Below are 22,124 nucleotides of genomic sequence, written 5' to 3'. Positions count from 1 at the left end.
AGCCTTTTAAATTCCTTTAGTCAGTTCAAACCTCTTTTTTGACTGTGTTTTTTTTCAGTTTTTCTTAGCAATTTCATGGTGGTGTGTAGGAACAGTGAACTCCTCTGCAGTGACCAAGGGTGAGGAAAGCAAGTAACTAATCAAAGTAAATTGTAAAGATTTTTACACCAGTGAACCTGCCTGAGACCTAACAAACTGGGCCAGCTCTAGACATGCTTGTTCACATCTGGGCCACCAGTCTGTAGCACAATGCACCAGAAGTTTCCTCCTTTCATCCAGCTCACTAAACAGGAGATATTCTCAGTATAGGAAGGGATCCTTCACTCTTCCCTGTTTTTACAGGTGCTGACAATATAGCAAGATAAAATAGCATTGGTATAGGACGACAGTGATAATGGCCATTAAAGCCTTTTTCCTGGGTAGTGTCTTCAAGAGATTAGAGCTATTTCCTTTGGAGATGTCACCTGCCATCCACAAATGACTGGGCTAATGTGAGTAAGCCCAGTTTTCAAGTTCCTAGGCAGAGCAAACTGGAGTGCTGCTATGGATGGCTGCAGACTCTTCAGGCACATTAGGCGAGGAAGGACAGGCAGTGGGGTAGCCCTGTATGTTAGAAAGAGTTTTAACAGCCTCAGACTCACTGATGGTGATGATAGGGTTGAACACCTACTGGTTAAAATCAGTGGAGCACCTAATACAGCAGAAATCATGGTGTGAATCTGCTATAGATCACCCAGCCAGGAAAAGAAGCTAAAGAGTTATTCTATAAGCAACTGGGAGAACTCTCACGATAGCTAGCCCTTGTCCTTGTGGGAGACTTCAACTTACCAGACGTCTGCTGGAATTGTAATACAGCAGAGAGGAAACAGTCTTGGAGGTCCCTGGAGTGTGTCAAAGACAACTTCCTGACACAACTGGTGAGTGAGCTGACTAGGGAAGGTGCCCCGCTGGACTTGGTGTTCATTAACAGAGAGGGACTTATGGGAGATGTGACAGTTGGAGGATGCCTGGGGCATAGCAATCACGAGATGACAGAATTCTCAGTTCTAGGAGAAGTGAGGAGGGGGGTCAGTAGAACAGCCACTGGACTCCTGGAGGGCAGACTTTGGTCTGTTCAGAAAGCTGGTTGATAAAGTTTCATGGCAGACAGTCCTTAAGGGCAATGGAACCCATGAGGGCTGGATGCTCTTTAAGAAGGAATTTCTGGCAGCACAAGAGCAAGCTGTCCCTGTGTACTGGAAAATGAGCCATCAGGGAAGATAACTGGATGAGCTGAGAGCTCTGGGTAGAAAACAGGACAAAGAGGAAAATATACGAACTTTGGAAGAAGGGGTAGACATCTTGTGAGGACTGCAGAGATGAAGCGAGATCATGTAGAGATAAAATCAGAAGAGCTAAAGACTAATTAGAACTCAGGTTGGCCCATTCTGTGAAAGATAATAAAAAATCCTTCTACAAATATATCAATAACAAAAGAAGGACCAAGGAGAATCTCCAGCCTTTACTGCACAGGTGGAACAATAGAGACAAAGGATGAGGACAAGGCTGAAGTACTTAATGCCTTCTTTGCCTCAGTCTTTAATAGTAAGGCAAGATGTTCCCTGGGTACTCAGCCTCATCAGCTAGAAGACAGGGAGGGAGGGCAGAACAAAACTCCCTTTATCTAAGAGGAAATGATTAGAGACCTGCTATGCAAACCAGACATAGACAAGTCTATGGGGCCAGATGGGATCCACCCAAGGGTATCAAGGTTGCTGGCAGAGCTGCTTGCCAAATCCCCTTCCATCACCTATCAGCAGTCTTGGCTGACTGAAGAAGTTCCACTTGATTGGAGGCTGGCAGATGTTACACCTATTTACAAGAAGGGCCGGAGATAGGAAACTATAGGTCTGTCAGTCTGACCTCCATGCCCAGGAAGGTCATGGAGCAGGTCATCTTGAGTGCTACCTCACAGCACATACAGGAAAACTGGGTGACCAGGCCCACTCAGCATGGGGTTATAAAAGGCAGGTCCTGATACACTAACCTGACCGCTTTCTATGACAAGGTGACCTGCTCGATGGATGAGGGAAAGGCTGTGGATGTAGTGTACCTGGACTTTGGTAAAGTCTTTGACATTATTTCTCACAATATTCTGTTCGAGCAACTGGCTTCCACTGGCCTGGACAGGCGCACCCTCCTCTGGGTTAGTAACTGGTTGGATGGGCCCAAAGAGTGGTGGTAAATAGAGTTAAATCCAGCTAGAGGCTGGTCACAAGTGGTGTCCCCCACAGCTCAGTGTCGGGTCCAGTCCTGTTCAATATCTCTATGAATGACCTGGACGAAGAGAGTGAAGGTACTCTTACTAAGTTTGTGGATGACACTAAGCTGAGAGGAAGTGTCAATCTGCTGGAGGGTAGGGAGGCTCTGCAAAGGGATCTGAACAGGCTGGACTGATGGGCTGAGGCCAATAGGATGAGGTTGAACAAGACCAAGTGCAGAGCCCTGCACTTGGGACACAATAACCCTGTGTAGCACCACAAGCTTGGGGAAGAGTGGCTAGAAAGCTGCCAGGCAGAGAAAGACCTGGGGGTGTTAGTTGACAGCTGATTGAACAAGAGCAAGCATGCTGTCCAGTCAGCCAAGAAAGCTAATAGCATCTTGTCTTGTATCAGAAAAAGCATGGCTAGCAGGAACAGGGAAGTGATTCTGCCCCCGTAATCAGCACTGGTGAGGCAGCACCTCAAATGCTGCATTCAGTTTTGGGGCCCTCATTACAAGAAAGACATTGAAGTCCTGGAGTGTGTCCAGAGAAGAGCAATGAAGCTGGTGAAGGGGCTGGAGAACAAGTCTTATGAGGAGCAGCTGAGAGAACTGAAGTTGTTTAGCCTGGAGAAAAGGAGGCTGAGGGGACACCTTATCACTCTCTACAATTACCAAAGAAGACTGTAGAGCAGTGGGTGTTGGTCTCTTCACTGAAATGATAGGTGATAGGAAAAGAGGGTATGGCCTCAAGCTGTGTCAGGGGAATTTTAGATTGGACGTTAGGAAATAGTTCATTGTGGAAATGGTTATCAAGCACTGGCACAGGCTGCCCAGGGAGGTGGTTGAGTCACAATCCCTGGAATTATTTAAAAGACAGGTAGTTGAAGTGCTTAGGGATATGATTTAATAGTGGACAGATACAGGAGTTGATGATCCAAAGGTCTTTTCCAACCTAACTATTCTACGATTCTATGATTCTATAATTTTTTTCAGATAAACTCACATCACTGTTCTGATGTTCCAGCGCTTAAGGAAGAGGTGCTGTCATTTTTAATACATAACATTAACATGATCGTCTGCTTTCAAACTCCTGAAATAGTCAGGTCAGTTCTTTCCATTCTCAATGTTTTAAAAATCAAAGAATTCTCACGTAGGATCTATGGATTTTTCTAACAAAAAATCTACTCATAAGATATTGTCTTGTCTTTTCAAATACTGGTGCAACTGTTGCATTGATAACCACTCCAGATCACATGTTGTTCATGACTTTGTCCCTTGAAACACTTCCAAAAAAACCCTTTTAAATTAGATTTCTGAGAGTGGGGTCTGTCAAAAATAAGGCGACCTTCGGCAAAACAAAACCTTTTTTTTTAAAAAAAAAAAAAGCCTTAATCTGATGCAAACAGACTCTCCTTGTAGGTATTAATGTGTCTGAAGAATGTACGATAAGGTTAATAAGCAATGTAACTTATTTGGCTTCACTTCTCTGCTATAGGCAAGGCCTGTGGTTTTAAACAATCCTGTTTGTGTGTAAATAAATGCCCTTTTAATTTGCCATAATTTCAAATATTTTGTTTTGTAATTATAAATAATTAACATACCTTTTATGATTTTTACTCTGTTTTACCTTGTGGGGATTACTTTTTCTTCTACGCATATGTGTAACTTCCAACAGCAGTAGTAACAGTTATGAAGTATGTCCCCAGGGGAGACAATTTCCCTAAAAACCTTTAAAATGTAAATCTATGCACCATTCTTGCCAGCATGTACGCTCCAGTAGTGAAACTAATATTCTGTATTTGCCAGCATAATAATCCAAAAAAACTGAATAAATTCCAAGCACCAAAGTTGAGAGAAAGTTTCTAAATTTAACTCTGCATAACAACATGCATGGTGTTAATTCCAACTACATAGTTCTTGCCATTTGACTTTTGAAGCATAACTTTTATGTTGAGGTGATGGAGGATAAGAATGCCATATTCAATTTCACTGTATGCTTCTACTACTGCTATTACTTCTGGAAAATGTAGTACAAAAATATTGCATTATAAAGAGTTCCAAGAAAAAGAAGAAGAAAGATAGTGATCCAGCATTATTTGGATAGATAAGGATAGAATGCATAACCGCATACTTAATGTATTTAGATTACCAGCTACAACAAGTAGGGTCATAGTTACTTTTGATCTCAGATTGGTTTTCTCTAATTTAATCCCACTGAATGCAATGGATTATTCTTGGTTTACTCATTTGGGAATAAAATGCAATCTATATTACCATCTTCTTACAAGGTAGATTGTTATTAGCTGTCTTTAGCCTAAAATTTGAATAAGTGCTCTGCTGAAATGTGTAATATTATCTACGTATGCATGAATACACGTGAATATACATTAACAAAATCGTGCTGTAATATTGAAGAGCAAGGTTATACAAGCAAAAATGTATTCAATTTTTAAATAAGATAGTGCTTATGAAAAGGATTTATTTGTCTCTATATTTTATTCTAAATTCAGAGATGGAATTTTTCAAGCACAAATATAAAATATAAACTATATAAATACTATAAATACTTCTGAGTCCTCATCTCAGAATTTTTCTAGGACCCTAAAATATATATTCTACCCATTCTGCAGTGAGGCCTGCAACAGCAATGCCCATACCAAAATATAATATCCAAAGTGATGAAACTAAACAAGTAATGTTGTGAATGCTTCTGTTTTGTTGGGAAATAAATTGACTTGTGCTATAAATGTTGTCAAAGATGTTTAACAAGCAATAACCTTCCTTCAGTGAAGTCAATGGTTGTGACTCAGACAGAGCAGGATCAGACGCTCATTCTCATTTCATTTGCTAGATCCTGTTTCCATTACTATTTTAAAAGACTGCATTTCCCAACGGTCGTCTGATGAATGATTTAACAGACACATAGCCTTGGTTTTATTGCTCCTGCTATTTTTGTAAATACTTTTTTTCTGAGTTTACTTCTCCATGTTTCCTAATAAATCCAAGGAGTACATCATTAATATCAATTGTCACTATTTTACCAGCAGTAAGTAAATCAGGAAGGCAGACATCTCATCCGATACTGATACTTCTACCATGAGTATACTATAAATTGGCCTGAGAAATGAAATATTACTGGACATTAATACTGGAGAACATAAAAAAAAGTTTTTTATTAGTTCCCCTTCATCTTCTCCTTAAGAGTCCTTTCTTACAGAACACTACATTATGGATTTTCTGTTTGTAATGGTCTTTTGAAGAAAGCTTATGTTTTAAAAAACTGCCTCCAGTTCTTATTTCAAATCATGTGGATAAACGTATGCAGATAATTTTTTTTTTTTTTTTTAGTTTGTAAACACAGTTAGACTTGAAATACAAAGCAGATTGTTTTTCCTTACCTTTTAAGGACATTTTAAGGACAGCATCTCTCAAAATTACATATCATTAATGGCTACACTACTTACACTAACAACGCCATGACATAATTTAAACATTGTGTGTCACACTACATCATCTAATCCACCCTAAGGAATCAGTAATGCTTTCAGACCCTCTTTTTTGTGGTAGGGGCTGGAGTGGTAATATGGTATCTTCACTGTGGAATCAGTGAAATTACCACCCTTTTGTTCTACCTCTACTTTTGACTTCTGGCAAAAAGAAAAAATAATAAATACTAATTTCTCATATCTTTCTAGTTATCTTTATAAACTTATTAGTAAGTATATCCACAAGACCACTAGTGTACTCCAGCCGCTAATAGTTTGCTTTGCTAGAACAGTGTTTTCTCGACTCTTCATCAGAGTCACCAGCTACTGTACACGAGAACTCATTATGTTACTGTGATACAAATTCCCATTACAGATGTGTTGTATGTTTACTGAGAGGACTAGGTTTGTGGGTACAGCTATGTTAGCATAATTATACCCATGAAAATATTTTTAATACAGGCAAGGCCTAAGGTAGCATAATGTTTTGAATTTCAGTAGGTATAATCTACTTAATACATGCTTCAAGGGACTCGACAAAATCCGAATATAACTGAAAATGCAATTCTACTTGAGAAGAGTGGTTTGAATGTTAAAACATTATTTGAAAGTTATATCCCATACCAACACAAATTACACTGCAAAGAACTGTTACACAGGTGATGATGTTATACATAAAAAGTAAAGTACTATCGCACCTAATTTTTACCTGGTTTTAGCTCCAAATAAACTCACTGCAGTAACTATATTTTATTTCAGTGGTATGTCATGGTTAAAGCCTCAGCAACAGAAAAAATAACAATAGGTGTCTGATTTTGCACTTATGTATCTACCCTGCGTTATTTATTGAACAATGATACTTGCAAATAAATTGTACCTTATTTTCAAGATTTCGTTCTAGATTCAATAAAGACTCGCGTAACACAGAAAGCTAGTGGGATAGTGTATAGATCATTCAATGCCCAGCTATAGCAAACAGAGCCTTCATATTTGAATTTAAAAAGCATTAGGCTTACCAGAACATGCTGGACTGAAAAATATAACTTGTGAATAAAATCTTGGAAATTGAGAATTATTTTTTCTTAGCTAAAAAGTGGAAGAATGTTTCTTAAACAAGTGTAATTGCATACATATTTTAATATACAGCAGAGGAAAAGGCAGCTGTTCATTTGGGGTTCTTCAATCTGCCACCTGTAGTAAGCAAGAGAAATTTTGTATGGAGGGTCAAATTTTTTTCAGAAGTGAGTATTCCTATTAAAAAAAAAAAATAAATCCATGCAATGTGCAAAGAGCTCTGTTTCCTAAAGTTTACATGATAAATGTTCTGTTTATGAAAATGTTTGTACTGGGCTGCATTTATTGATCCTCTCTCAAATAAATAAGGCAACATTCCACGATATCACCAAAGCAATAACTTTCCTTAGTTTGTGAGACAAAAAAAGCCACCCAAAGCAACTATCACTTGAATATAGTGATGCCTATAGTTAAAATCCATTCGGAGAAAGAACCAAATCAAATTAGAAAGCATGAGCATGAAGAGTGCATCGAAGAGGTGGGGACCTATGTGCCCAGCCTACCAGCTCCAGTTCCTTGCCGAGTGCAGTGTTAACCCCATGGATCACATCAACAGCCAAGAATCATCTTCTGGCAAGGAAAAATTGAGACCATGATGCTGCTAATGTTTGCTAGCTGAAGCAAAGTTAACGAACAAGAAAATACTTCCACATTTTCCAAGTATACCTGCGTTATGTGCTTTATTCTTACAATGTTTGTATGTATGTAGGCTTGTATATGTATAGGGCTTGTAGTGATAGGATGAGGGGGAATGGCAGTAAATTGGAGGGGGGAAGATTTATACTGGGCATTAAGAAGAAATTATTCACGATAAGGGTGTTGAGGGACTGGCACAGGTTGCCCAGGGAAGCAGTGGATGCCCCATTCCTGGAGATGTCCAAGGCCAGGCTGATCTAGCGGGATGCCCCTGCCCATGGCAGCAGGGCTGGAACTGGGTGATCTTTAAGGCCCCTTCCAATCCAAACTGTTCTATGACTCTATGATCCTATGTGAAACAAGCGTAGCATCTTCTTTTCATCAAGGCATTGACCAGCTGTTGCTCGGAGGAAAAATCATTCTTTCTATTAGCCCTATAACCTTATTCATGATTTTCTGTAAGTTTGTCATGGGTTGTGCGTCACTGTTTTTTCTTTTGCGTTTTAGTTTTTTTTTTTTAATTTAACATTTCCCAATGTTTCCCATTGCGTTTTTTTTTCTGTAATGTTACCCAACATTTTGCATTTTGTTTTTTTCTTTAACATTTCTCAGTGTTTTGTTTTCACTTTGTTTTTCTTAACATTTCCCATTTTTTCCATTTCCCAATGTTTTCCATTTTCTTTTTCTTCTTTACCATTTCCCAGTTTCCCCTTTGTTTATTTTTCTTTTACATTTCCCAAACCACCATTTTTTTATTTTTTCTTTAACATTTCCCAATGCTTCCCATTTAGATTGTTTTTTTTCTTTAACATTTCCCAGCGTTTCCCATTGTGTTTTTTTATGTTTCTCAACATTTCCCATTTTTTCTTTATTTCTCATTTTGTTTTTTCTTAACATTTCACAACATTTCCTATTTTCTCTTTTTTCCTTCTTTAATAATTCCTGTCGTTCCTCATCTTGTTTTGTTTTTTCTTTAAAGTTTCCAACTTCCCATTTTGGATTTTTTCTTTCACAGTTCCCAACGTTTCCCACGTTTGGATTTTTCTTTAATATTTCCCATTTTTATTTTTCTTTCTTTAACATTTCCCAAAGTTTTGCTTTTTTTTTTTAATGTTTCCCAACATTTCCCATTTACTTTCTTTAATGTTTCTTATTTTGTTTTATTCCCTTAACATTTTGTAATGTTTCCCATTTTCTTTTCTTTCTTTAACATCTCCTATCGCTTCTCATATTTTTTTTTTCTTTAATGCTTCCAAACTTTTATCATTTTGGTTTTTTTATTTCACATTTCCCAATGTTTCCCATTTTGGTTTTTTTTTCCTTCACCGTTTCCCAGCATTTCCCTTTTTTTTTCCTTTAACGTTTCTCATTTTGGTTTTTTTCGTAACATTTTACAATGTTTACCATTTTCTTTTTTTTTTCTTTCTTTAACATTTTCTCATTTTTTTTAACACTTCCCATTTTGGTTTTTTTCTTTAACGTTTCCCAACACTTCCCATTTTGTTTATGTTTATTCTTCTTTAACATTTCCCAAAGATTGCCATTTTGTTTTTTTTTTAACATTTCCCAGCGTTTCCCATTTTTTTTTTAATATTTCCCAACATTTCCCACTTTTTTTTTTCCCTCTAATATTTCCCTTCGTTTCTCTTCTTTTTTTTTTTTTTTTTTTTTTTTCTTTCCCCCCAACGTTTCCCATGTTGGATCTTTCTTAACATTTCCCAACGTTTACCATTTCGGTTTTTCTTTCTTCAACATTTCCCAAAGTTTCCCATTTTGAATTTTTTTCTTTCATGTTTCCCATCGTTTCCCTTTTTTTTTCTCCTTTAACGTTTCCCAACATTTCCCTTTTTTTTTTTTTTTTTTTTTTTGTTATTTAACGTTTCACGTTCCGTTTTTTTTCTCCTCAGCATCTCCCAACTTTCCCCTTTCTCCCTTTCCCTCCCCAGCCCTCCTTCCCCCCCGCTCCCCGCTGCCTCACGCCCTTTGGCGGCCTCCCGCCCTCCCGCCCGCGCGGGGCCCGCGCACCCAGCGCCCTCCCGAGTGCCGCACGGGCGGGGGATGGGCGGCGGGCCCCTCTCCGCTCCCGCGGGGGGGCAGGCTCGGGCTGCCGGGCCGGGGCGTGCCGGGCGGCGCTGGGGGCGGGCAGGGCGCCGGCGGCGGCGGGGTAAGAGCGGAGCGCGGCGGGGATGCGGGGAGACCGCTTCGTGTGAGGGGACGCGCCTCTCGGCGTCCTCGAAACGCGTACTTATCCCGCGGGGTTGGGGTCGCGGCGGGGCCCGGCCTGTTGCTGCCCATCCTCGCGGGCCGGGCCTGCGGCGGGCGCGGGGCGGCCGAGTCTCGGCGGGGAGTTCTGCCCGCTCCGGCCCAGCCTGCTCAGCCTTTTCTGTCCCTTATCGGTGCCCCCGCGGGTCCTGGGCTGCGTCCTTCGTCGGGTCTGGTTCTGCCGAGGGCGCTGCTTTTCGGGGTGGGTTTGTGGGTTTGTGCCCGTCCCTGCGCTGCTGGAAAGAGACATAGGGAAAAAAAAAAAAAGAAGGCAAAAGAGAAAAAGACTCACAAACCCGACCTTTTAAACTCTGTGTACCACAATTATCAGATTTGATTTGCCATTTGGCTGAATAATCTTGTATTCTTTTCTTTCCTTTTGCGTTTATGAATACCACTTCATCCCTTTATGCTGTATTCTTTCCTTTTGCGTTTATACACACTGTCTCCGTCCCTTTATGCTCTATTCTTTTCTTTCCTTTTGCGTTTAACTGCCTCATCCCTTTATGTTTTTTGCTTCTCAAGACACGCAGGCAGGTTTGTTACTATAAGCTGTTGAACAGCAAACGTCCTTCCTGTCTTTGGTCTCTTGCTGGAGCAGAGTAGTGATTTAAAGCCGTAATCAAGATGAAGGGTCTGGATTCTGCCGTGGCGGAAGCCTTACTGTGTAATGCCTTGTGGTTTCCATATCAGAACTGTGTTCTCCAAGACAACAGCAGCTCGCTGGAAGGGAAGAATCTAAGTTGGAAAAGGGGAGAGTGGGGAAATATTTTTGGAAAAGGTTACTTGATGCTCCTGTGGAAATGGAAAATAATATAGCATTAGAAGAAAATAATGCAGAATGAAAATATTTAGGGTCATATCTGCTTTAACTATCAACTTTTTTTAAGACAGAAGACTTCACCTTATTTTTTTCCTTTTCAAAATTGTTATCCGTTTTTAGTGTACCTATTTCTTATCTTTCTATATCTTGTTAACAGTAACATGCATGTAACATTTACTGATTAGCACGGGTGTTTCTAATTGTATTGTGCTTTCAAGAACCGTTTTCATCAGGAACTGGATACATTCTCCCTTCTCTTTGCACAGAAGTGAACTAGGAAAGTTAGATCATTATCAGCACTAGGGAAAAGAGGACTCCACTACTTACATGCTAATGGATGATGTTTGTATTCTGTCTGGCTCTGTCCATGCATTCTGCAGAGAGAAATGCCACACAACTTCTCAATTGTGCAGATTGCTGTAAATGGTTTTGTTTTAAGTCAGTGTACTGAGAACCATTATAGAGACCTCTGCTCTACGTTTCATGTAAGAAAACTTAAAATTCTGTGGAGCGTACCCCTAAATTTTACAGTTGGCTTTATGTTTAAGAACCTTGCTGAAGTAGGTTAGGCAAATACAATGCCATGCTGACGGTGTATTCTGTCATCATCGGTAAAGACAGTTTTGTTTCACCATTGGCATTTCCAACAAATCAATATATAAATACACAATTTTGGTTTCAGAACCTTCTTTCACATAGGAATTGGTTTGGAGTAGTGTTTCTTGTCCTTTATGGAATAATTGGCCTGGACAGTATTGGAGTATTTCTTCTGTAGGCTTTTCAGACCCTGTCTGTCCTTGATAGGAGACACACTGCATGGTAGTCTTGTTAAACAGTGTAATGATTTTCTGTGTTATCCATGCGTTACTGTCACAATATACGATGAGAATTTATTTCTTTGGTTTGTAAGGAAAATGTCGACCCTTAGTGGAAGCTTACTAGCAACTGTTTAGTGGGGCTTCTTATTCATTTATGTATGCTGTTGTCACTTCTACGAATAATCTATTATACATTGAGAAGTGTTATAGAAACTATATTTCGTCAAGTTTAATGAATATAGTAATCAATTGCCTATGCCGAAAACATGAGGAGAGTTTCAATGCCTGAGTTTCATACATTCAGTATATGTAGTTTCACATATATTCTGCATTTATTGAAGGGTTGCTTTTCAGTTTCTGAAGTTAATCCTAAAGTTCAAAAGTTAGAAGAAAGTGATTCCAATTAATCTCAATTTAAAATATTTACTGATTTTTTTTTTAAAGAGATGATCTGTTACTTTCCTTAACCACCCTCTAAACCCATTAAAAAAATTGTCCTACTGTATTGTTTGTTTTGCAGTCCTCTCTAAAAAATTAGTTTTAAATACTCTGTACCACACGCCTTTATCAGTGGGTGAAAGTTATAAATATAGTTGAGGCCCATTTCCAAGTTGCAACTATAAGTTGCGCACCAGCTAAAGTGGATGTTAGGTTTATGTCCGCCTCCTTACTGTGGTACAGAATATTATTAATTAAACACAAGTGAACAGATGGGTTGTTAATCCAAGAGCATTTTAAGTTTCCTTAATACATTAGTGTGACGTGTACAGAAGCTTAAAAATAGCTCAACGTTCAAAATTATTTTTATAGTTGATTCATAATGCTGTTCAGTCCTATCATACTACTTTCCTCTAACATACAGAGCCGCTGCATCTTTTTACATCTTTTTTTGATGCATTCAGCATTGTGCTAAATTTCTAGAGGCTAGTAATGTCACCTTTCAAACAAAACTACCTATAATCTTAATAGAGGCTGTGAGTTAGTTTCTGAACTACCTTTTTATTTCTGCTTTGAATGTTTCAGAACAATTTGTCATTAGCATAGCTTTTAAATGTAAATTTCAAAGTTATGCTTCTTGCCTGTTACATTCCAGGTAGTCAATGGAAATTTTGCTTTGTTCCTTGTGGAACAGTGCACATTACTTTTGTTTGTATTAAATCCTTAATTTGAACCAGTTCTCTCTTCTGTCATCCCAAAGTGTGCAGTCCAGGGTCTCTTGGCTGATGAAACCAAGTGGTTGATATTAATGTGGTAAACTGATGCCCTGCCATTAAAACGATGTGCTAGTCTTTTTTCCAGTTGTTTGGTTTTGTGTGTTTTTTTTTTTTTTTTGTTTATCCTCCTTTCTTTGTTGGTCACTGCTCTCCCACATTTACTTCCACACGCTCTCACTGGGTGCTGAAATAAATGTATCACTTTCATTATGATTAGTGAATTCTACCAGTCATGCTACAGTTGTCAGGTCTTTATAATATTGCTAGTCATCTTAGAAAGTGCAGTATACAACAGAAAAATTACCTTTGTGACAACAGAAGAATACATAGAAAAGTGTAAGATCTTTCAATTTACTGTGAGTAGTTTCAGCTACCTTTATGTTGAAAAGACTGCCTCCTGAGGGATGCTGGCAATCACCTGAATGTACTTCCCAGGGATGGTAGCAAGCATGCAGAAGGTAACTGGGAGAAATGGAAGAGCTCCTAGAAACTGCAGGCAAAGCCAGAGGTTTAGGAGTAATTAGTATTTTCCACATCCTGTGTGGTTTTGTTTCCATCCTGCAGCAGGCAGTGCTAACACAAAATGCTTGTCAGAGGGATAGCCAAAAAGTAGGGGAGGTAAATGGCACAGGATGAAAATCAACTATGAGAGAGTATCTCTAACCCAGCCAAATGTAGGCTTAGGTGTTGAAATTGTTAAAAATTTTGAAATACATTTCTTAGCAGCTATAAAATGCATGTTATGATTACCGTACTGCTTAATTGAGACAGATTTAGTTTTAACCTCGAGCAACTCCTAGCCAAAGTTTGGGCCTGGAGATCACTCTTAACATAGGCATTTCCTCTGTATCCTCATACCACTTCAAGGAATGCAGGAGCTACAGGGCAAAGCCTATTACTGTGTTTTCTATCTTTGACATGCATGTTTGCTAATCCTGTGCGGTGAGCATTAGTTTCCAGGGTATTATCTGAAATGGCTTTGTGAAATAGTAGATGGAGTATCCATCAATGGAAAAGAGTAAGTTTCCTTGTAGAAAATACATGATTATCTGTGGATAAAAGTAATCATTGGAAGCAGATCATCTTTTTCTTTCCATAAATCTTTGGTCTGTTTAGCTAAGTGGCTTGCATGGTTGCAGTGAAAAGGAGGTGGTGAACATAAAATTCATGTTTATTTTCTTAAAAATCTGGCACCTGTGGATTTTAGTGTTTTAGGACTGGGTACAAAGAAGCCAGAGCTGCAGCATGCCAACTGTTTTCAGGAAACTGAACTGAAGGGTAGCAGAAATAGTGGAGAAATGTATATTTAACACATTTTTGTTTGTTTGCGTGGGAAGAAGCAAATTTCAGAAGTGTAAGTTGGAAAGCGATCATCTTTAACTTTTGTGCATGCTTTGTAGAAGATTGCATGTTTCTTACCACATACCTGTCTAAAATTACTTCTGTTTTCTACATCCCTGTTATAGAACAGGAAGAAAAGATTCTTGATTTGTTTTTCTGGTAAAGCCAGACCTTTCAGGTATTTGTGCCTTTAAAAATTTGCAAGAGAATTTAACTTGATATTTATTTAAAAGTGTTTCTTCAAGTTGCCAATATAAAAAGTCTAACTCAGTTGATCTGTGTTCTTATTACTGTGAAGAGATTAACGATCTTTAGCATTGAAATACAAAAATAGTTAAATCTGCTTTGAGCTAAGCTAGTAAGTTCTTTGAGGCGTAGACAGTATTTGTATCATGTATAGAAGGGCTGGTTTTGGCTTCAGATTTCTGTGATACAGGAGTATCACAGTTTTGCCAGGAGTAAGCAAAATGAGAGAATAAAAAAATCAAACTTTCCATTTGTGCATCCACAAGTTTGTGATTGCCTTGTAAAAATATTCACTACAGCAAACGATAGAGTTACGCCTTTCAGCAAATAATCATGTATACCTCCATAGTTCTCCTTAGTGCATTGTTGTTAAAATACCTCGAAGGAAATTGGTTTTAAGGCCAGGAGTTGCAGCTGTAGTGGGGGGTGGTGGGTATGTCTTTGTGATGCATTTTGGACAGATGTGTGCTCTCTTCCCCTGTATTTCAGCTGTGTTAACGTGCCACTAAGCTGGTGCTGACAGATCCCACTTGCTAGCATGGATGTGACACAGCAGGAGCACAGTCACGTGGCTTTTCACCATTTCAGAGTGCAGGCAGAGCAAATGGGTCATCTTGGACTGCAACATGCAGAAATGCTGGTGTGATTCAGTGCATTGCTTCTTTGTCAGAGGAAGTGTCCTGATGGAAAACACCCTGGTGGCAGTTTAGCTCTTACTCCTGCTTAGTGCAGCAATCAATAAAAACATTAAGCTGGTCAAATGAGGATGTATTCCCCACCAATACAAACAGAAAAGGAGGAGAATGAAACTGAGAGTTCAAAATGGATTTGCTAATTCTAAGATAGCTCTGGAGAATTAATCCTAAATCTGAAGCGCAATGTAAATAGAATATCATGAGTGTCTTAGCAGAGCTAAGGACTTCTTTTAATTGCAAATTAGATAGGATCATCTGCATCTGTAGTGATGTTTAGGAGTTGTTTTTGCTTTTAGGAAGTTTCCACTATAAATCCTCAGAGTTCATAACTCTGGGATGTGCAAGCACAGCCGTGGCCTTGTCTATTCTGTCACTTGTAAAACGTACCTTTCACAGTGTGCCAAGAATGAGATACTGGACGAATTAAATCATAACATAAAACAACATCCAGCTCCTCCAAAAGGTAAAGACTTCTCACACCTACATCTCTTCTTGAGGTTTCAGAGTAACCCTGTGTTTTTCTGGGTGAGTTTCTTGAGAAACTGAGAGTTGAATGCACAGTGGTACATCCTTGTGCATGTTGTACTGTGATAAGCAGGATCATGGCACCGAAACAACTGAAAAATGCTCCACATCTTTTTTTTTTCCCACACAGTTCTCTGGTCACATCCACAACACAGTCCTCAGAGCAGCTGTAGAGGAAGAACTGAACAGTGAAACAGGAAAGAACTGCTTTGGTTATTGTTGCCACTGAGAAAAACACCTGTGAACAAGACATAAATACCTCCATTTGTAAATAGGGGCTTGGAATGAAGAAAGGATAGTAGTTTGTTAATCTAGAAAGGCACGCTTTGAGTGATTAAGGTTTGAGGAAGGCAGCCTCCTTCATAGTGTTTAAATAATTTAATCTCATCCGTTCTTTCCCAGATAAAATGAGACAGTATGTTTGTCTCATTTTTATAGGGTGACAAGGTGAAAACACAAGCTATTTGGATTGTTTTTCAGCTCTGTTAATCATGTGCTGGGATTTGCCTTGCCAAGTGAGAAAACAAATTCATAAAGGCTTGTTTTTATTTATTACTAAATAAAAAGATCTATTTTTATAGAAAATCTATAAAAGGATCGAAAGATCTAAGTGGCATATTGTCCTAGAAAGGATGATCAGTGATTCTATACCAATATATTGGCAAACTGAAATATAGTATAATGATATATAAGGCCTCAGGTATTTTGGAACTAGGGAAGTCTTGGCAATGGGCCTTGAAAACATTTCAAACCCACTTAATCTGTTTTTTCTGCATAACTTGCAAATAATGTAGGCTTGTCAATATGATCATCCTGGCTTGGATGCCTTATAGGTGAATCAATGTAACAGCTGTTTTCTTGCTTTTACTGTGAGGATTGATTCATGCTTGTTCTACTCTAGTTCTATAACTAATGCCCCTGTTGAATTTTAGTTAGGCAGTGTTGCTCAAAGGTGTCAACGCTGTTCCTTTCTCTAATTTTCTCCAAAGTTTTAAGAAAAACTCATTTTTCCTGAGTGCTTAGAGGTCACAGCTCTCTGCATGTTGGTAAGCTCACCAGATTCAAGTCAAGATGCTGTACTGAAGTGCCTTCCTGTTATCAGGAAAACAAAGGCACCATTGCGAAAATACAATAAAATACACAGCTCAGTTCATACCCCTGCAATGATATTTAAACTTCTCCTCAGCTGTCCATCTCTATCAAACATATTCTGTCATTACCAGTGTCTGAGTGCTTGCGGATGTGCTGCTGGAAAAAAATCAAACAAACTCCAAAAAGCAACAAAAAAGGATAAACAAAGCAATTTCAAAATTTCATCTTCCTAGTGCAGAATTTCCTGCCTGGAAACCCACACTGGTGAAAACTCAGCCATCACCCAGATCTGAGTCTCGGTTCCAATAGGGGTTAGTAGTGGAGGCTGTAGTGTGTAGAAGTTCTTTGAGCCTGTGTAGCATGAAGACTTTGTGAGTTATGTGCCTTTTCTTTTTTAAAAGGTGACTTTAAAAAATATGCTATGTCTCATGAACCTGAAGTTGTCAGCATAGAACTTGAAAACTGATCCCGCAGGGAACGTTTTTTATAAATCACCGTAAAGGAAAGCAATGAAACTGTGTAAAGTATCAGTGACAGCTATGATTCATTGCCTCTGATTAAAGGAATGGAGGACATGTTGTGCAACAGTATGCAGACAGCAACTTTGATATGGAAATGCAAATATATCAAAAAGTATTTTCCTAAAAGCAATTTTCAGGCAGATTTTAAGCTCTAAAGTGACTCAGGATAGTCACCTATGAGGTTATTTTAATTATCCGAGGAGATATGTTTTTTTGTGGGTTGCTACTTTGCAGAGTTATTTCTTGTTTTCAGAAGTCAAGGTTTTTCTCTTCTCCTTCAGAGCTTAATGCTTCTATAAATGTGACCTGTTTCCTTTTCTGTTATTTTTCAGGGAAATACTGTATTCGCTGCCTCTTACCATTATTGGCACAGAAGCCAAGAAGCTGAAAACAATGTTGGAAACAATTGGTAATATTTTTTTATTTGTGTCACTATATTGTTATGGCCAAATCAAGTGTGCGTGATGTATTTAGGGTAGTGTTATAAAATGCTGATGAGGTTTTGTATAAAAAATATGTACTTAGAAATATGTTTGATTTTTTTGTATTTTGTGTTTGAAAACAAAAGATTTGCTGTTATTTCTTTAACGAATTTAAGTTTTAGCCTGCTATCTTGGTTTCACTGTTCTAATCTTCAGTAGAATTCAAAAAGTTTGTATGAAGAAGACAAATGTTTTCTATTTTGGCTATTTTTGTCACTGCTTATTTTCAGCAGTCTGTAGCCACAGTTCCTGTAACTGAATTTTAAAATGCTTTTTCACTTTTGAAGCCCAGTACTTGATGGACTAAATTACAGTTTTTGCTAGCTTCAGTTTTGTGCTCTGCCTCTGATTACCTGGTTAATTAGACATGCTTGGGCCCTTAATTAAGTCTTCTGTAGTTTTAGCAGTAAAGAGAGTGATGCTTTTAAGCCTGTTACCTGCTTGTGTGTGTCTGCTTTCTAAACTGCTACTGACTAGGAATGGTTATCGCTACAGATACGCATCGGGCCCTCCAGGCCATGGAGCGGTTACAGGCAAAACTTCGGGATCGAGGTGACATTGCAAATGAGGAGAAACTAAGCTTCTTAAAGTCAGTGCTGCAGAGTCCTCTCTTCAACCAAATTCTTAACCTTCAGACTTCTGTTCAACAACTGAGAGATCAGGTAGGAAAAGCAGCCTCCCAGCTGCAACAGCAAAATTACTAAGAATGTGCAAAAATGGATGTCTCTCTGCATGTTAAATACTGAAATCAAATAACCTAAATTAAATATCTGATCCAAAGCTTCAGGGAAGTGAGGGGAACATACCCATTTATTTTTCTGGGCTTTGTTGAGGCTCACAGTTTGTGTGTGCACTTTTACGTACATGTTTTTTGCTTCTCATGTTCGTGGTAGGGAAATGGTGACACTGGATGAGGAGTTAGTATAAGGCTTCGTGTTTCTGTCCTTCAAAAGGAACATGTTTCATATAAACTCTTAGGTTTTTTTTTTTCCTAGGAGCCTTTTACTGCTTTCTTGATAAAATGTGAATATGCAGGGGAAGGTGTGGAATGTTGACTTCATAAGGAAATGAAGATTTTTTTTTTTTTAAATAGGAATAAGAGACCAAAGAGAAGCAAGAACTCCTATCTCCCTTTTCCTTTGGTTTTTCCTTTTTCCTCAAGGTTTTAAAAAGTTTTTTTGAAGAGCTATGCAACTATTGCTGAGTTCAGGAGAAGGCCATCTTTTAGGAAGGTATAGGTTGAAAGAGATTACGAGAGCAGAGAAGCAATAATGGCAATTTACTTTCTAGATCAATCTGATTCCTTGCAAGCATCTCAGCAGAAATAAGTTACTGAGACCTACTTGTGGGCTGTAGTAGCCTTTATAAATTCGATGGTAGGATGTATTCCTGTCTGGAGGCACTGTGTCTGGAAGGCATAGAGATGATAGGAATAGCCCAGTCATCTGTTCGTGCAGCGAGTCTAGAAGATGAACCAGCAAATCTTGTAAATATCTGTCATGTTTTCTTAGGAAAAAATGGGAGGCAAATATAAAGTTTTAGCGGAGAAGTGTTCCTTCCATTCCAGTGAGAGTTAATACCATCTTTCATTGTCTAAAATAGTAGACTTGACTTTTTTCCCCCTTCCAGATAAGTGCTCTAAAAGGAAATCTGAAAAAACATGGGTTTATACATGCATGGAAATGTTTCAGATTTACTGTCCCATTTCCTTAAAGCTTTTGTGTGTAAACTGGAAATCCATTCCCTTCATTGTTGGTGCCTGCTTAACAAGAGGCTCTTGAGTTTGCATTTGTGTTTACATGCAGTGTGTTGCTTCATCTGGGTGTTGGTGAGGCATGATGGTGAAGTCAGCAAGTCTGATGCTATGATACTTAATTGATAGGTGCTTTAAAGCTTTTTTTTCCCTAAAATGAGTGAGCAGAATTTGTTTGCACTGCAGATTGTGTCCTTGCAAATTTGAGAACTGGAGTGGGAAAATTCTGCTGACAGCAAAGGGTTGTTTTTTTTTAGAATTACTATCCTCACTTCACTGGTGACTTGAATTGAGGAGCACTGAAGGAGTCAGGTTTTTTTTTTTTCCTGCCTCTTTGTATCCTTACTCTTCAGTGAATTGCTTATTTTCTTCTTGCTGAAGAGCAGTTTTTTGTCTGAAGGTAAGGAACTGATGACAAAGAAAAACGGAGATTGTGATAGTTTGAGCTTTTCAATAATAATTTCTTTATTAAATATTTTAAAGAAGATAGTCAGACCAGCTGCCAGTACTCGCTAACTTTTTTTGTCTCCCGTTGTCCACCTCCTCCTCCCCTCCTCCCCCTTCCTCCTCTCCACCTCCGGCTCTGCCAGGACAAAATACCCTTCCCTTGGCTGAGCTGCATTCCTCAGATTTTTTTTGCTTGTGAGTTTGACCATAGTTTTTAGTTCACAGTGCAGTAGTGGTGAGGAGTTCCCCGGTAGTGCAGCGTGTACTGGGTTACACAGGATACCTGAGTGTCAATGCTAGAACAGGTTTAGGGAAGAAGTGGAGAATCAGTATCTTTTGATATTGCCTGTGAACAGCTGCGTAACTTTTTTTTGTGTGTGTGTGTTTGTGCACCTAGAGGATACCTCTAGTTCTTATCCTGAACCCCTTTCTGCTATAATGGCATTTGTTTTGTGTTGTGAAATAAAATGCTTATAAGGAATGCTTTACGCTCCCTAAGGCCAAAGATGTGAAGGAGCAGCCAGCAGGCTGGTGCTGGAGCAGCGTCAGTGCTAGTTCCTGTTCCCAGGGAGGCCAGGGCCTTTCACAGGTATGCGGGGAGCACTCCTGCGGGGTGCTCTGTGCGGGGCAGGACAGGCAGCACTCTCCTCACAGCTGCCTCACTGCTTGGCTTGCACCGCAGCTGGCTGGCTCTCATTTGCTCCCACTGTGGTCACTGTTCCAGCCAACCTTTTTGTTACTAGGACACTTGCAGCTAGCTCTAGTACTGGCCTGTGCTGCTTGAGGTCTCCAAGATCCAGGACTCAATGACTGGAGTGCAGAAACATCGAGAATTTGTTCTTGTCCAAGTTGAGACCTAGCAATGCGAAAGTACATTGTGTTAAATGTTGATACATGGCAAACATGATTTGTGTAGCTCCTTTTTTGTTAAAAATATACTTCAAACAACCGCATGTATGCACCACTTGATTGCATCTGGTGTCTGTCTATGAGACTGTAATGCAGGTTTTGTCATATTTGATGGTATTTCTGACTTTTTCTGTTAGTTTTATACTGTTTTTCTCCACACTGTAGGTGTTGCATATAGTAAGAAGAAAGCCAATCAAGAAAAATTAGCATAAGCAAAATCATAAAATAGAGCAGTATTCTTTTATACAGTACTTATACAATCACAGTGCTATAAACCTACTTCTTTATGGAATTATGATGATTTTATTACTGCAAGGTCATTTAATTTAGATGTTATTAAAATTACTTCATGCAGCCACAAGAGCCTTATCTTTCTAAGATTTTCACTTGTGGTTTATTGCTCTCCCTGGATAACTTATACTTCTGTGGTTAGCAAGAATGTACACAGTTCTCAAGTTATAGAGACTTATAGGACTGTATTTGGAGGGGGACAGGGAAGAGAGTGGTCATCTACTTTGATTTTTCTTAGGATTCTGGACTTTTACCTTTAAGAACATTATAAATGTCATTATAAACCAGAAACGTTTTTGAATTGTGTGTCTGTGTGTGTGTGTTTGGGGAGAAGACATTCTGAAATCTCCTTTTTTTTTCCACACACGTTACACCAGATTTAATTCTATTAACTGCTTGGTATTTTTTCTTAGTGTTTGTTTTTCTTTCTTGGAGTTTCACGAGTCAGAAGCCACTTTATGTGAGGGAGGCTTCCTGTGTTAAGCACGTTCTCCGTTGAATGTATAGCTGTGTTGAAAAAGGGTGTGATAAAATGAGGTGTTGCTATCAATTGTTATTTAAGATATTTTATTTGATACTGCATTATAGCTATGCTGTAGTCATAGCTGTAATGAAGATTTGAGATGAAGCCTATGAGAATTCTAGCTAAACTGGTGTGGATTGGAGGGTTATTTTTTTCCTTTTCCTGCTATATAGTGTGCAGCATTTGTTTTCAGTGGTATTTCAAACATAATGCAAATAAAAAGCAAACAGAGGCTTCAGAATAGTGGAGTTAATAATTAGTTATGGAACATGCCTTAGAAAAGCATAAGCAATTTAATCTGCTGAAAGTGAGAATGCAAGAAGTCAGTCAATTTGCAACAATCTCCCAGTTCATAGAAGTATGCAAAAGGGATGTCAATCTCAGAAGATGGGCACTGTGTTGCCAATTTGAACAGGATTTGTTGTGTGAAAACTTACAATGTAAAACTGAAATATCAGTTGGCCTGAAGCTCCTTCTATTTTAGCATGAAAATGTCCCAGTTTTCTACCAGAAAGACTACCAGGAGACTGTCATATCATAATTGAAGAACTCCTTCAGACTCACCTAAAGAGGAAAATGGTCATACTGGACATATGTTCAGCGGGAAGTTAGTGTGCCTGTCATGGCTAGCTTGCTGTCCGAACATTACAGACAGTGAAATGAACTGCTTAAACCAATCCTCTGTTAAACAGTCCTGGCAGAACATATGTAGAACAGCGCAGGATGGGCACAGAGCTCCTCTG

At 38.9% G+C, this 22,124-nt stretch overlaps 1 protein-coding gene across 10 annotated transcripts in view; it reads left to right on the top strand.

Moving 5' to 3' along the window:
• Window positions 1-9,545: 9,545 nt before the first annotated feature.
• Window positions 9,546-22,124, top strand: part of MPDZ (multiple PDZ domain crumbs cell polarity complex component) — an 88,948-nt gene continuing 76,369 nt past the window's right edge. For 5 of the 10 annotated variants that reach the window (XM_054053616.1, XM_054053614.1, XM_054053615.1 and 2 more), the window contains exons 1-3: window positions 16,819-16,856; window positions 17,309-17,385; window positions 17,954-18,120. In XM_054053616.1, the coding sequence (XP_053909591.1) occupies window positions 16,834-16,856; window positions 17,309-17,385; window positions 17,954-18,120 (267 nt within the window). In that variant the 5' untranslated portion in view covers window positions 16,819-16,833. Of the gene's footprint in view, window positions 9,646-16,818; window positions 16,857-17,308; window positions 17,386-17,937; window positions 18,121-22,124 lie in introns of those variants that run through there. The other 5 variants (XM_054053619.1, XM_054053618.1, XM_054053617.1 and 2 more) reach the window with 3 other exon arrangements.

Source organism: Cuculus canorus, chromosome Z, assembly GCF_017976375.1.
Source record: "Cuculus canorus isolate bCucCan1 chromosome Z, bCucCan1.pri, whole genome shotgun sequence".
NCBI lineage: Eukaryota > Metazoa > Chordata > Aves > Cuculiformes > Cuculidae > Cuculus > Cuculus canorus.
The sequence above is the reverse complement of the archived record's forward strand: the minus strand, read 5'-3'. Positions and strand labels throughout refer to the sequence as shown.